General features: G+C 36.3%; 1 protein-coding gene and 1 long non-coding RNA gene across 5 annotated transcripts; one reads left to right on the plus strand and one right to left on the minus strand.

The window, feature by feature from the left end:
- Positions 1–8: 8 nt before the first annotated feature.
- PpD3 (protein phosphatase D3) lies at positions 9–7,074 on the plus strand. 3 transcript variants are annotated; one of them, XM_069037100.1, is made up of 15 exons: positions 62–201; positions 2,381–3,001; positions 3,051–3,167; positions 3,219–3,442; positions 3,498–3,980; positions 4,036–4,250; positions 4,300–4,451; positions 4,505–4,757; positions 4,808–4,950; positions 5,014–5,145; positions 5,201–5,952; positions 6,142–6,257; positions 6,308–6,579; positions 6,640–6,786; positions 6,839–7,074. In XM_069037100.1, exons 2-15 carry the CDS (start codon positions 2,558–2,560, stop codon positions 6,977–6,979), a joined length of 3,591 nt encoding a protein of 1,196 aa, XP_068893201.1. In that variant the 5' UTR covers positions 62–201; positions 2,381–2,557; the 3' UTR covers positions 6,980–7,074. The 3 variants fall into 3 exon arrangements, with proteins under 3 accessions (XP_068893204.1, XP_068893203.1, XP_068893201.1); XM_069037103.1 differs by lacking the exons at positions 2,381–3,001; positions 3,051–3,167; positions 3,219–3,442; ... (9 more) ...; positions 6,640–6,786; positions 6,839–7,074 and adding exons at positions 549–619; positions 671–818; positions 869–990; ... (3 more) ...; positions 1,909–1,990; positions 2,042–2,308 and having other exon boundaries at positions 9–201; XM_069037102.1 differs by lacking the exons at positions 2,381–3,001; positions 3,051–3,167; positions 3,219–3,442; ... (9 more) ...; positions 6,640–6,786; positions 6,839–7,074 and adding exons at positions 378–619; positions 671–818; positions 869–990; ... (3 more) ...; positions 1,909–1,990; positions 2,042–2,308 and having other exon boundaries at positions 10–201.
- LOC138122805 (uncharacterized) lies at positions 6,963–10,374 on the minus strand. Of its 2 annotated transcripts, XR_011156633.1 has the most exons (3): positions 10,118–10,283; positions 7,333–8,680; positions 6,963–7,278 (listed from the first exon to the last, which is right to left on the minus strand). It is a non-coding gene; the product is annotated as an uncharacterized lncRNA (long non-coding RNA). The 2 variants fall into 2 exon arrangements; XR_011156632.1 differs by having other exon boundaries at positions 6,963–8,680; positions 10,118–10,374.
- Positions 10,375–13,273: the final 2,899 nt, after the last annotated feature.

The following is a 13,273-nucleotide window of genomic DNA, read 5'->3' on the forward strand; positions in this document are numbered from 1 at the left end:
AACAGCGGGTAACGAAATTCCCTATTTTTTTACCTTGATAAGTAATGAAGGGATTTTAAAGACTTTTTCATCCAGTTTCTAAAATTAAGGTACAAAATTAAATAAAAATGGATTCAGAAGTTAAAGAAAATTGTGTAGTCTCCCCTGAAAACATAGAAAACGGCGAACGTTTCAAATCGGAGGCGAACGAGTTCTTCAAAAGTAAGTTCCTCTCTTTATTTACTTAAAACCCACATGATTTGCAAAATAACAACTCAGTCGTTAATCCGCTTAATTACACGTTAAAGTTGCACGCTAATGTTCCGCACGAAACGCACGGAGTCCGGTTAATTTTGTTGTTGAGTCGACATAACCTCAACTTTTTTCATCAATTTCAGAACAAAATTATTTCGCCGCTATCAAACTTTACACTCAAGCAATAGAAGCGAACCCGACAGTAGCGATTTATTACGGCAACCGTAGCTTTGCTTACTTAAAAACCGAATGTTTTGGGTACGCTTTGGCTGATGCTTCGAAAGCAATCGAATTAGACAAGACTTATGTTAAAGGTTTTTATCGAAGGGCCGCGGCCCACATGAGTCTGGGCAAATTTAAAGAGGCCCTGAAAGATTACGAATACGTAAGTTGTCACGTCAATTCGCGTATTTTTTCTGTAATGATTTGCGCTCAGGTGACAAAAGTGCGGCCCAACGACAAGGACGCCAAGACTAAGTATACCGAGTGTAACAAAATAGTAAAGAAGATAGCTTTCGAGAAGGCCATTTCAGTGGAAGATACCAAAAAAAATATTGCCAGTACCATTAATTTAGACGCGATGAGTAAGTTGTTTCGTCGCGCTGGCCCCAAAGCTAAGACGTTTTGTTTATAGCAATAGAAAATGAATACACGGGCCCTGAACTCGAAGATGGAAAAGTCACCCTGAACTTTATGAAGGAACTGATGGAATTGTATAAAAATCAGGGCAAACTTCATAGGAAATACGCCTACAAAGTAACGCTCGCCTCCAGCGTTTCTCCCTCTTTTTAAATTATTCTTGCAGATTTTGCTAGACGTGAAGGCTTATTTTATGAAGCAGTCGTCTCTGATTGACGTGGAAATAGGGTCTGAAAACAAATTTACCGTTTGTGGTGATATTCACGGTCAATTTTACGACCTCATGAACATTTTTAACCTGAACGGATTACCTTCAGAATCAAATCCGTATTTATTCAATGGAGACTTCGTCGATCGAGGCTCCTTCTCCGTCGAGTGTATTTTTACACTGTTCGGATTCAAATTGTTATATCCTGACCACTTTTATATGTCGCGAGGTAATTGTCGAATACTTTTCGTCTCTTCCTACTTTTCTTCCTTGCAGGAAACCACGAGAGCGCCACGATGAATCAAATGTACGGTTTTGACGGTGAAGTCAAAGCCAAATATACTGCCCAGATGGCCGAATTGTTCACAGAAGTGTACAATTGGTTGCCGTTGGCGCACTGTTTAAATAAAAGAGTGCTCGTAAGCGAGTGAAAATTAAATATGTATTTTTTTGCAATGTGTTTTGTAGGTGATGCACGGTGGTTTGTTTTCTAGAGATGATGTAACTTTAAATGAAATTAGTAAAATTGACCGGAACAGGCAACCACCTGAGGATGGACCAATGTGTGAACTGTTGTGGTCAGATCCTCAACCACAAAACGGTCGCGCCCCCAGTAAAAGAGGAGTAGGATGCCAGTTTGGGCCCGACGTTACCAAAAAGTTTTTAGAAATAAATAACTTGGATTACATAATCAGAAGTCACGAAGTGAAAAATAACGGATACGAAGTTGCTCACGATGGAAAATGTATTACCGTGTTTTCCGCTCCTAATTATTGGTAAATTGAACGGTCCAAATCTTCGAGCGACTCTTACATTTTTTATTTTAGTGATACCATGGGTAATCAAGGTGCTTTTATTACGTTATACGGGAAAGATATGGAGCCTAAATTCACCACGTATGAAGCAGTGGTAAGTTGCGATTTATTCGAACATACGACGATGATTAATTTGCATTTTTAGCCCCACCCAAACGTGCAGCCAATGGCGTACGCACACTCTTTACTAAGTTTAATGTGCTAGTACCTGCCTTTTTAATGTAGTTAACGTAGGTATTTCATCACACTTTTAATTTTTGTATTAAAATTAATTTTTATTGTTTCTGTTATTTAATTTTGTATCATAATCGAAAAGATACCTCTAGAATTAAAGTAAATAAAATATTTATTTATTACCATGTTTTCCTCATTGTGACTTACGATATAGCAATAAACTCTTCTACACTTTTAACACATCTCTTTTATTTGCACTCGAACCCGACCGCCATAGTTGCAAAACGTCGAATCATTTTTGAATTTTTAGTGACATTTTCGGACCGACGTTGGCAGCACTGCTGATGACACTGTTTTTGGCGGGAAACAATTTGGTTCCCAATGTGCTCGGTGGGGTCGTACAGGTCAAAGTTTTTATTCGCTCAAGTTATATTTTGATTAATTTGATTCACGTAAAATTACTGTTGATTGCCGTTTTTCGTTGAATATGGAGGTGGAACCTGAAAACACCAATGCGGATTCTGAAGATGAGAATGAGATGAACTTACTAAATGTAAATAAAACTCGAAACAGGCATAAAATTTTAGATAGTGACTCAGAATGTGAAGATAAAGAAGTTGAGGAAGAGTTAAATGTAAAGTTACCGTCAAGCGAAAAAGAAGATGAAGAAGAGGAGCTTAACCTAGAAGATGCTCAAATGAAGAAAATGAAACGCGTTTCAGTGATTGATAGTGATTCTGAAGAAGAAAGTGCAGTTGTGGTGCATGATGCAAATGCTAAAAATGCATCACACAGTTCAGAGGAAGATATAGAAGTGACACCTCACAATAAGAGTTTTCCAGATGAAGAAACTGCAGGAGAGGCAGTGATTTGTACTATTACAAATAGCAAGGGTGATTTAATCCCAGAAGACACTTCCATTAGCACCAAGGTATTGTTTAAAAATTTGATAATAAAAATACTGAGAATAATTGTTCTAGAAAACCTATTTGTTATATGATGCTGACACATCAGAGGATGAAACAGAAAAAAAACAGGAAAAAAAACCTAAAAGAACGAAGATACCAAGAAGAGTTACAAGAGAGGAACCAAAAAAAGTAAGTGAGTTATTTTTTCATTAATTTTTTTATTTTGTTGTGCAATTATAGATGACAGCTAAAGAAGCAGCCCAGCAGAGAACTGAAATTCAGTCAGAATCTCAAAGGAGGCTGCGTGAATCTAATGTTAGTTTACCTTATCACAAACCAAAGTCTCACACCATCAAGGAATTTTTACAAAAAAGATCCAAATTGACCTCAGCTTTGCCGATGACTATGAAAGCCCCACCATCTGTTGCAATAAAAATGTCTAAAGATCAATTGGAAGAGGTTTCGTGAGTTTGATGCATATTTTTTTTTAATGTTTTCCTCATGTGTTTTATTGAACAGGAAAAAATTAGATGAGAGAATTAAAGAAGTGACAAAATTTTATAAATCAGAAAGTGAAGAGGAAGAAGAAAATGATGATGTGTCAACAGAAATTAGAGGTTGGCTGAGTTTGCTGGTTGATGGTGCTGTTGATAAAGTAGAGAGCAAGAGAAATGAGGAGGTGATTGCAGAAGTTGACAAAGAAACCATCAATCAGGAAACTGAAGAAACTGTGCCAGAATCTTCAAATAAACGAGAAAGTATGGATTATGAATTTAATTTAGATGATGAGCTTAATGAAAGTGAAGCTGTGAAAAGAGTCAAAGTGTCAGAACTGTTAACAGATCAGCTGTTAAACATTCAACCCAAGCTGTCTGGTACACCTGATGATGTAATAGACTTGGATGAGGGTGTAGCTAAGCCCAAAGCAGTAAAAAAATTGGTGGAAAAATATTTTCAGCACACTGCTAGAAAGGTTTCTCACAAACACAAAGTTGAATTGAAGTATGTTGGTATTTTTATTTGATCTTTTTCAGTTTTCTTATTTTGTCACTTTCAGTATTGTGGGAGTTGGTGGAAAGGGAGAAATTGTTACAGAAACGGTTTCAATGAATGTGGATGAAGATGAAGAACCAGCAATGGTTGAGACGCCAGGAGCAAAACTGCAAAAATTGAGGGAAGAATTGCAGCTTCAAATGGCACAGAAGAGATTGGAGCTGTGGAAACAAAAACATGAGCAAGGCGAGTGTCTTACCGTTGAGAAGAAAGATGATGGTAAGTGACTAGTTGTAGCCAACTAAAAACAACTAATGTAGAAATATAGATTGTCAGAAAGAAAAAGATATTTTGGATGATGATGATGAAGAAGAATTTGAAATAACTGACTCTGAAGAAATGGATGAGGATGAAGACGAGGAAGACGACAGTTTGCAACTGGAAAAAGCAAAAGTAAAATCGGCTTTTATAAATGAAGAGGTGAGATACGAGTATTATACGGAAATGATCAGAAATATATTCATTCTTTGTAGGCTGATGAAGATGAAGACGCAAATGATGTCTCTGATGAAGAAACTGTTGACGATGTTGCTGATCGTGATGACAGTGATGAAAGTGACGGTTGTGAGGGAGACACTGAAGAAATACAAGAAAGTGAAGAAGTGAAAAGCCCTAAGAAGAAAATTCTGAGGAGGATCTTGCCGTTCACCGAAGATTCAGATGAAGACGGAGAGGAACTATCCCAAGATAACGAATCCACGAAATTTGTAAAATACTACAGTACAGGTGCTAAAATGATTTTGTTGTTTTCGAAGAATATATATTGCTTATTTCAGCCGAAGAAGACCTTATACCGCCGAATTTGCCTCAAAATAGAACACCACAGCGCACTCAACTAGAGAAAACTAAATCTGAATTTGAATTTTTAACGCCAGTGACATATTTGACAGGTCTTCAAAATTTAAATTCCGGTTCTAAGGTGAGTAATCATGCGGACCGCAGACGAAACATTAATATTGACATCATTGTTTTGTTTTTTAAGTTTTTGAATGATTCTCCAATTTCTCCGTTCCGCACGCCTTTATATCCTTCTCCGTCAAAAGAAATAAATTCTCCATTAGGACCACAGAAAAAATTGTTTCCGGAGAATTCTGATTCAGTGGAGACGTCACAAGTAATGCTGTTTCTATAACAAAAATACGGACGCGTTTTAATTGTGTTCGTTGTAGGAAACTATGGAAGATCTGGCGCAATTATGTTCAGGGGAATTTCCAGAAACACAGAATCGCGAATCCGAAGAGAAACTCGACGAAACACTGCTTCCAAACACTCAAGACCTGCTGAACGTGTGCTCTGGCGATTTTTCCGTTTCGAATGAAGATCAAAGTGAGACAGAGAACCGAGAGAAAACCGTGATTAACATTCAAGCGAATCCCGAAAAAGAAATAAAAAATCTAGACGACGACAACGACCAAATAATCTCTCAGTTGCTCGACGAAGACGAACTGGAGCGTTTCAAAAAGAAGTTTGAATCGCCAATCAACGCTACCGAGCCTAAAAATCAAATTTCGGAAGATGTCGAGGAAGTAAATGCAACAGGTCTTATTAATTCGGATGACGAAAACGAAGGGTTAGAGATTAAGAAGAAGAGAAGACAAAAGAAATTAGTTTTTTCAGACGACGACGAGGACGGCGCTGGAAGCTCAGACGGAGACAACGAATCTGAAAAAGAAGAGGAACGGATAGATTTGCACGACAGCGACGACGAAGAGCAAATGCTGGAAAATGAAATTCGAGCACGGGGAGGTTTAAATTACCAAACGGCCGATGACTTCTTGGATAAAGAAGCCGAATTGTCGGAGTCCGAGTGGGAGAGTGCCGATGAAGATGAAAAAGGGCTAGACGATCTGGAATTCGAACAAGGGGATAAGGAGACGTTCAACGAGAACGAAGTGAGAAGCGAACTGGAAAGGATACAGATGTAAGAACAAGAAACTGACAGGAATTCGTACATTTTTTCTTTGATCTAGAGCTCTGATGTCAAATTTAGATGTTCAGTTTGTTGACTTGACGTAATGTCAAAATTTGACGTAAGAGGCGAGCAAGGTTAAATTTAAATTGACGAAAATAATGATAAGTTTTTAGATGTTCACGTGGTTTTATGTTTCAGGCGTCAAATTTTGGATGACGACAATAGGGAAGTGAAATTTCTCCAGGAACTGTTACTCGAGGACGGTGAAATGCACGGGACCGGTAGAAAAAGACAGTTTCGATGGAAAACTCTCGGTACGGTCGCTACGTGGCAAAGAAATGTTGATTTTTGACGATATTTTTAGACTCGGTGGACAACGGCGAGTTCGAAAAACGGGACGACGACGACGTCTATCTGGACGAAGAAGAAAGTGAAGAGCAGTGGAGAAAAATGAGGCATAAAAGGGAGATGTTTTTAAAAAAGAAGTCGACAACGGAAGACGACGACAGTATTTTAAGCGACAGCCAGATTTTAAAAGCAGGGCAACAAATACTGAAGAGTAAGCCGTCCGGTTCACAGTGCAGTACGCCGGCCGACAAACCTGACGAAGATAGCAAAGAGCCTTTCAGCCTTTTGGTAAGTTGAGTTTGTCTCGCATTTTACAATATAGAAAAATCGATTGTTTTTATTTTAAAGAGCAAAAGAGGATCGTTTTTGAGAAGGAGCGATCAAGTGCTGCAAAGACTCGCGGAATATAATAAAGTAACAACGACGGCAAGTACGGTAAAAAATTCAAAGTGTTTCGTATTTCAAACAATCGAAACTAGCGAAGCATTTGTAAAAGTAAGTATTTTTAAAGCAACAACATTGATTTGAGACATTGTTTCGATTCAAGGATAATAATAACAAGAGGAAGGCGGCGGAAGGTACTCCGAATGTTGTTAAAAAATTGAGACTGGATGACTTAAGTCCTGCCCCAGGTAAAAAACAGTCAGATAAGTCGAGAAGAGCTAAGAAACTTTTCGGAAATTGGTGATATTTTATTTGTACAAAAATAATTAGGTATAATTTTGTAATTTTTAATATTAACACATAGAGATTGCAATTAATTAATAAAGAATGTTAAAAATGTGTGTGTTGTAAATTCGTTAAGCTTAAACAGTTAACAACAGATTTTACTAGAACGAAGATGTCAGTTCGATTATTTAATGTCGATAACGGGCTTCAGAGTTTTTCACAGATTTGAGATAATAGTTATGCTATGGTCAATAAAACACTAATACGTCACTAGTTAATCTCACCTACGGCTTGTGCTTGTTGCATAAATTACGTTCCCTGTGAAATCAAAAGCGACATTTTCTACTAGTACTCGATATATCAAATTGTTACATAACTGCTGAGGGAGTTGTTCTGAAGCACGTGATGCTTTATGTGATCGTTATTGGTTTTATACCGTGCGAGTGTAAAACCTGGAACTAATTCGGTAAAATCGAAATCATCACACTTTCTTTTTTTCAGCTCATTATTTTTTGTTTACATGTTATGACACCATTGACATTTTTTTTGAAATGACGCCATCTTGCTGTCGCATTTGGATAGAAGTTGGGATGCGGAACTCGGCTATCCGTCAAATATGACAGTTAGCCATGGAATATTGATATTCAAATGAATAGTTGCAAAACGATCCACATTTAATAAAATAACATTGATTAACTAAAAATAATAATTAACTTAGTTATCATCCATTCATCTCTTGCCCATCATGTCCTAGCCGAAATAATCTTGTAGAACTTTACGCTGCGTGGTCTCGTCGATCATTCTAATTTCGTTTCTCCAATCGCATTTGGCCGGTTGAAATAAACTTTCCCCCCAAGAAGATCGGGGATCGTGCAAACACTCAAACCTCCTCTTCTGCCAATCCATCTGCTGGGGAAAGTTTAATTTGGTTATTTTCGCGTCTATACCCGAAACGTCGTAACAAAGACATGCTTTTACCCTGCTTGCAACGTTGACAAAGTTCGTATCTTACAGTACCCAGATCATCCAAGGACGCTTTGCAACTGACACGTAAGTCTACATTTATAGGTACTTACAGAAGTCACTGCAATGTTTGTAATATTTTCGGTATTTCTTCGTGCGATACCTGAACGTCGACGTCTTCATCAGGACGTTTTGGTCCACGTGTTAAATAACTTTGTTCACAGAGGCGTTTCGTAGTTCTGTTCTGGTTGTGCGGCTGATGTCAGGGCTTGTAGTTTTTTATGTCTTCATGCTCCTTTCCACTGCTTGATCCATGAATCTGCGCAAAGACGGGGAATGGAACCTTATGAGCGCTCTTCCATTCCCCGTCTTTGCACAGATCCTTTTGCAGCAGGACTTCTGTTTCGTCTAACTCGATCCGATCTTGTTCATTTCTAAGTTGTCCGTCAAGGAAGAACGCTTTGATTAACACAGAATGGTCAACAAAGACTGACATTTTGACGATCTCTTTGAACCTTGCATTCAAAGCATATCTTACACAAGGGTAGGTATAAGGTTGCTAGGCTTGCTGATGTTCGCTTTCAGACGCACACCCATTCTTTTATTTATACTTTTCACTGTATCTTTACCTACGATTTTATATATATTTTTCACTGCGTCTTTCCATCGTCTTCGTATCGGCTGTTGGTTGACTGATGGAACATCGCGTTTGACAATAGCTACGAGGTGCAGATACTTTTCTGCTGCAGCAGCTAAGCTAAAAGAAAAAATAATCAAGTGACATTAACTTCCATCTTCTGTGCATCATTACACGTTTACAACCATGCCATGTCTATAAATACCATCTACAGCAATGTTCCAGCAGACACCATCATCGCCCATTCATATCCTTACAACTTGTTAATGTTAAAAACAAAAAGAAAATGTTGGGAATTAAATTAAAGTATGTGCAGTACATATTAAAATCGTTGCAGAATATTACACATCGTTAAAAGTCGGAAAAGAATCTGAACTGCCACAAGAATTCGAAAATAAAAAATTAAAGATTAAAATCAAATAAGAAATAGTCATTTCGCAATAGAGTTCTTACTGTACAGATTTAGGTATAATGAACAAAGTTTTGAGTATAGAGTGAGCTTTGAACCACACTCGTGACAATAATAATAACAATAATCTTCATATAACTATGAATTAATAAATTAACCAAGACAGATTTCTGCAAAATTAAAGGTAGGTATTTCTAGAAATTCCGTAAATATGTTGTTAAATTTATTGGGCATTAAAATCACATGAAAGCTGAGAACAAACGAAAACAATTGGAAGCAAAAGAAAACCAGTTCAAGCGGTTAATTTGGTTAAAGAGCTAAAGTGACTTAAAAAATTAATCGAATAACCTACTTCGCTGATTAAACGTAAGGTTTAACTTGAATATCTGATGACTAAACCAGTTATGTTATAACATTTAGGGGCCAGTTTATAGAAAGAATTAAAAATTAAATTTCAAAGCGCGATTAACCCATGAATCCGAAACTTCGATTGGATTGGTTCAATCTGATCACGTGTTCAGTTAATCTCGCATTTGATTACGATTAACATGCGATTAACTTAATTTCACTTCCGTAAACTGGCCCTTAGTCTTTTTAATTGTAAGCTAATTCGCAAAATTAACCGCTTTAACTGGTTAAACCAGTAGTTTAGTTAAATACTAGTCCTACTAAAATCACGACCAAAGAGGAAGTCTGGATATGGAAGCAGAGGAATGAATCAATAACTCTTCGGAAAATTTTCAGTCATAAATGGATAAACTTATTGCGTAGGTCTAGGTAGGTACACTTGATTTCAAAAAAATAGCGTACACCTAATATTTCCCCATGTAATGTTAGCTTTGTTTCCATGGTTACCTACATTAAAGTGACAAAAACCCGAATCATCACTAAACTAGAAGGAAGGTAGCGTATGAAATTCATGTTGCCTAGAAACAATTTATAGCGGCCCATTTACATTAGGAAAATATTACAAAAATTGCTCTCAGCACTTGTACGCTATTTTTTGAAATCAAGTGTACATTCCCAATCTAAAAGCCGTTGTTGAATAAAGTGAGGGTGTCTAATATTAATATGTATGTTAAAAATAAGACTACGGTGAGGTAATAATTATGGCATTACAGATAAAATGATTAAAATTTTCTACTTACCTCCACTAATTAACGGACACCGCTTGGCGACACAACAGTAGAATACAACAAGGACAAACTCACAGAGACGCAGACGCTTCTATTATTTATCAATAATTGCAACAGCCCCCAACCCCAACAGCAATATTAGGAAACTACCCCAACAAAAGGTAACTGAATGCGCAACTTGTCATTTCCGCTTACAGGTGGCGCACACTTCCTGTAAAAATTAATAAAACTTTCGAATGTTTGATTTTGTTCAGACGTAAAAGAGTCATTAATTAACATGACCCTAATTAATTATAATTAGCAAATTACAAAGCTTCACGTGCTTCGGATCGACACGCTTCGCAATTCCCCCTGAAACCGCACATGATTCAATATTTTCGATTTCAGTCGTGCGTTACCTTACATGAATTACATTGCTAAAATTATAGATATAACAATTTGACATACGAGTATCGTTAGAATCAGGAATCAGGCGATTCAAAATCAAAGAAATTCCTTTTCGAGAGGATTTCCCTTGCGATTCAACGTGGAAACGCTGCTACCATTCGGGGCACTTTTCCAGATTGCGCATTATTATCGGAAATTTTTGTATTGTAAAACAAAAATGTTATGTACTTAAGTTAATTAATAGTTAGAATCGCTGTTAACTGATATAAGAAGGGGAATGATTTGTATAGCCTTGGTATTTTATTTTTGAAATAACGTCCAAAAAACGGAAACTGCTAATAATAAGTAAAAATCATACCTAATCAATTTTCTTTTTTATAAAAGTTTACGTTTTCAAAATCAAATAATTAAACATTGTGCCAAAATTTCCGGGACGGTACTGGGTTCAAGGTGATTAAAAAAATAAACCTGGTTGGTTAGCAACAACAATGATAAAAATGTGTTTCCCCTGTATTAATTTAAAAAGGGTTCGCTTGGACTTCTTAATTGAGTTTGGTTGTGTTAAACAAGAGAGTACGTTTCAGATATCTTTACAGTACACCCTTTAGTAGAATAATTAATCATTTGTAAGATGATTTAACAAGGATCAGAACATTAACTTTTTGTAATAAATTTTAAAATTTCCATTTTTTTTAAATGTATTTATGATGCACGTATTTTTTAATTCTGCAACTGCGTGTGGTCCAGAATTTATTTGAGATAAGTATATTTTCTTCACGGGGTCATTATTAGGTGTTGAAACCGGCTCATTATTGGGTGGAGAAATTGTTTTTAGAGGTTAACAATGATAGCGAAATTTGACCAAAGTGAACAATAAGATCTGCCACTTTTCGAATAAAACTTTATTATCTAATACAAATAGATTCAACAAAAACTGTTTGGGCCGTGCCTTTTATGGTTAGAGGCGTACACCTTCCACTTTCACTTGCCATTATTTACCCAATTATAATATGTATCAAGATTGATTGATTGATTTTTTTACAGCCTTGGGCTGCTAGTGATGAAATAGTAGTTTATTTAAGGAGTTCGTGTGTAAATTGGGCTTTTTTTTGGCATGAGTGGGCCAGTTTAAAACGCGAGTGAAACGAGCATTTTAAAGGCCCACGAGTGTCAAAAAAGGCCCAATTTACACAAGAACGAGTTGAATACAACGTTTTTTTGTTCGACGAACCCGCTAAAGATCTTTAAAATTAGCTTGACGTTCCATTTTGACAAGTTGTGACATTTATCAAAATCCGCTCACACAGGAGAAATTTCTCAAATTCTGACAGTGTCGAACAAAAAAAATCTTATATTCGCGACGATTGAGAAGCCTCGCTCCTCTGAATCCCTCGATGCAATCGGGATTCAATCTTGGCGCTCTGACTGTATTAAATATGTAGATAATAGTTTTCTCAACCTTGTTTAAAAATACACTATTTTCTACGAATGTTACAAAAACTGTACCATATTTCACTAATTTTGGTAGGTAACACATCTGTTTATGGTAACAGTGAAAAAAGCAAGAAGCGTGAAAAAAGTGCCGTAGCGTGTCACTATTTCACTCTGACGTTATGCAAATGCATGCACCGAAATAGAATCATAAAAGTGGAATGAAAATAATTGAAATTGTCTCGCGATCTTGGCTTTAAAGACGTCAAATTTTAGATTTGTGTCACAGAAAAAATATTGTACGGAAGTCATGCAGAAATCCCTCAAAAATAATGAGAAAAAAATCATTCTCCCGAAATCTTAGACCTACAAAAATGGGGAAATTCAGAAATCCATAAAGATCGTTAATACTATATTTAGAAATAACTGAAACAATTCTTTAAGGTGACGTTTAATCTTTGGATCACCAGGATTGTTAAAATTTTAATAAATAGTATTACAAGTCCATCAAGTACCTAGTCCTTTATTTCACGAATGAGAAGTGAAAAAATAGTTATTTATGCAACAAGTGAATAAAGTAATATGTACTTTTTTTTACGAGAAGGAAAATTTGCCGTTCGAGCGAAGCGAGTAAAAAAATAGTATATTAAAGAACGAGTTTTATAAGGGTTGATTTGGCGCACGAGTCCCAAGTGTAGAAAACGACCCGTAGGGGAGTTTTGTATAGGACGAGTGCGCCAATGCCCTTATAAAACGAGTTTTTTATGTTATTTTTTATAATTTGCACCCTTGTTTTAATTTTTAAATAAAAAAATTAAATTTTCAAATTCTAGGGAATTTTGTATTAATTGGTAATTCAAGGTAACGGATGCAACTACATCTGCAACATATGTTAAAAAGTAGAGTTTAAACAATAATATTGGAAGTTTTTTGGTGTAAATGACAATAATACACTGAAATATTGATAAAAATTTTCTTAGAATCACGAGTGCTTTAAGAGATAGTCATAAACGACTCCAAATTGAATACAATAATAGACCTATTAGAGACGCAGATTCTAAAAAGGTGCTTTACTAACTAGTGGCATACAAAATTTTTTTGGCGCCCGTAAGTTTAGATAACCATTTTTTCGACACTCAAAATTTGAAAATTTTCTCCTGTGTGAACCCGTGGACATTTAGAACGCTCGTTTTACTCGCGTTTTAAATTGGCCCACTCGTGCCAAAAAAATTCCAATTTATATACGAACTCGTTAAAAAAACTACTAATCCATGAAAAATTTTATAATTGCGTTAAAAAATGACACGCTACGGTACTTTTTTTAACGCAAAATTCGTGCAAAAATGAATC

This window comes from Tenebrio molitor, chromosome 2 (assembly GCF_963966145.1).
Source record: "Tenebrio molitor chromosome 2, icTenMoli1.1, whole genome shotgun sequence".
In the NCBI taxonomy this organism is placed as follows: domain Eukaryota; kingdom Metazoa; phylum Arthropoda; class Insecta; order Coleoptera; family Tenebrionidae; genus Tenebrio; species Tenebrio molitor.

Bases quoted from the DNA above. Each gene is read 5' to 3' on its own strand.
- PpD3 (XM_069037100.1), top strand. From the start codon at position 2,558: ATGGAGGTGGAACCTGAAAACACCAATGCGGATTCTGAAGATGAGAAT. The intron at 6,258-6,307 runs GTACGGTCGCTA...CGATATTTTTAG, and splicing joins GTTTCGATGGAAAACTCTCG to ACTCGGTGGACAACGGCGAG. The intron at 6,787-6,838 runs GTAAGTATTTTT...TTTCGATTCAAG, and splicing joins CTAGCGAAGCATTTGTAAAA to GATAATAATAACAAGAGGAA.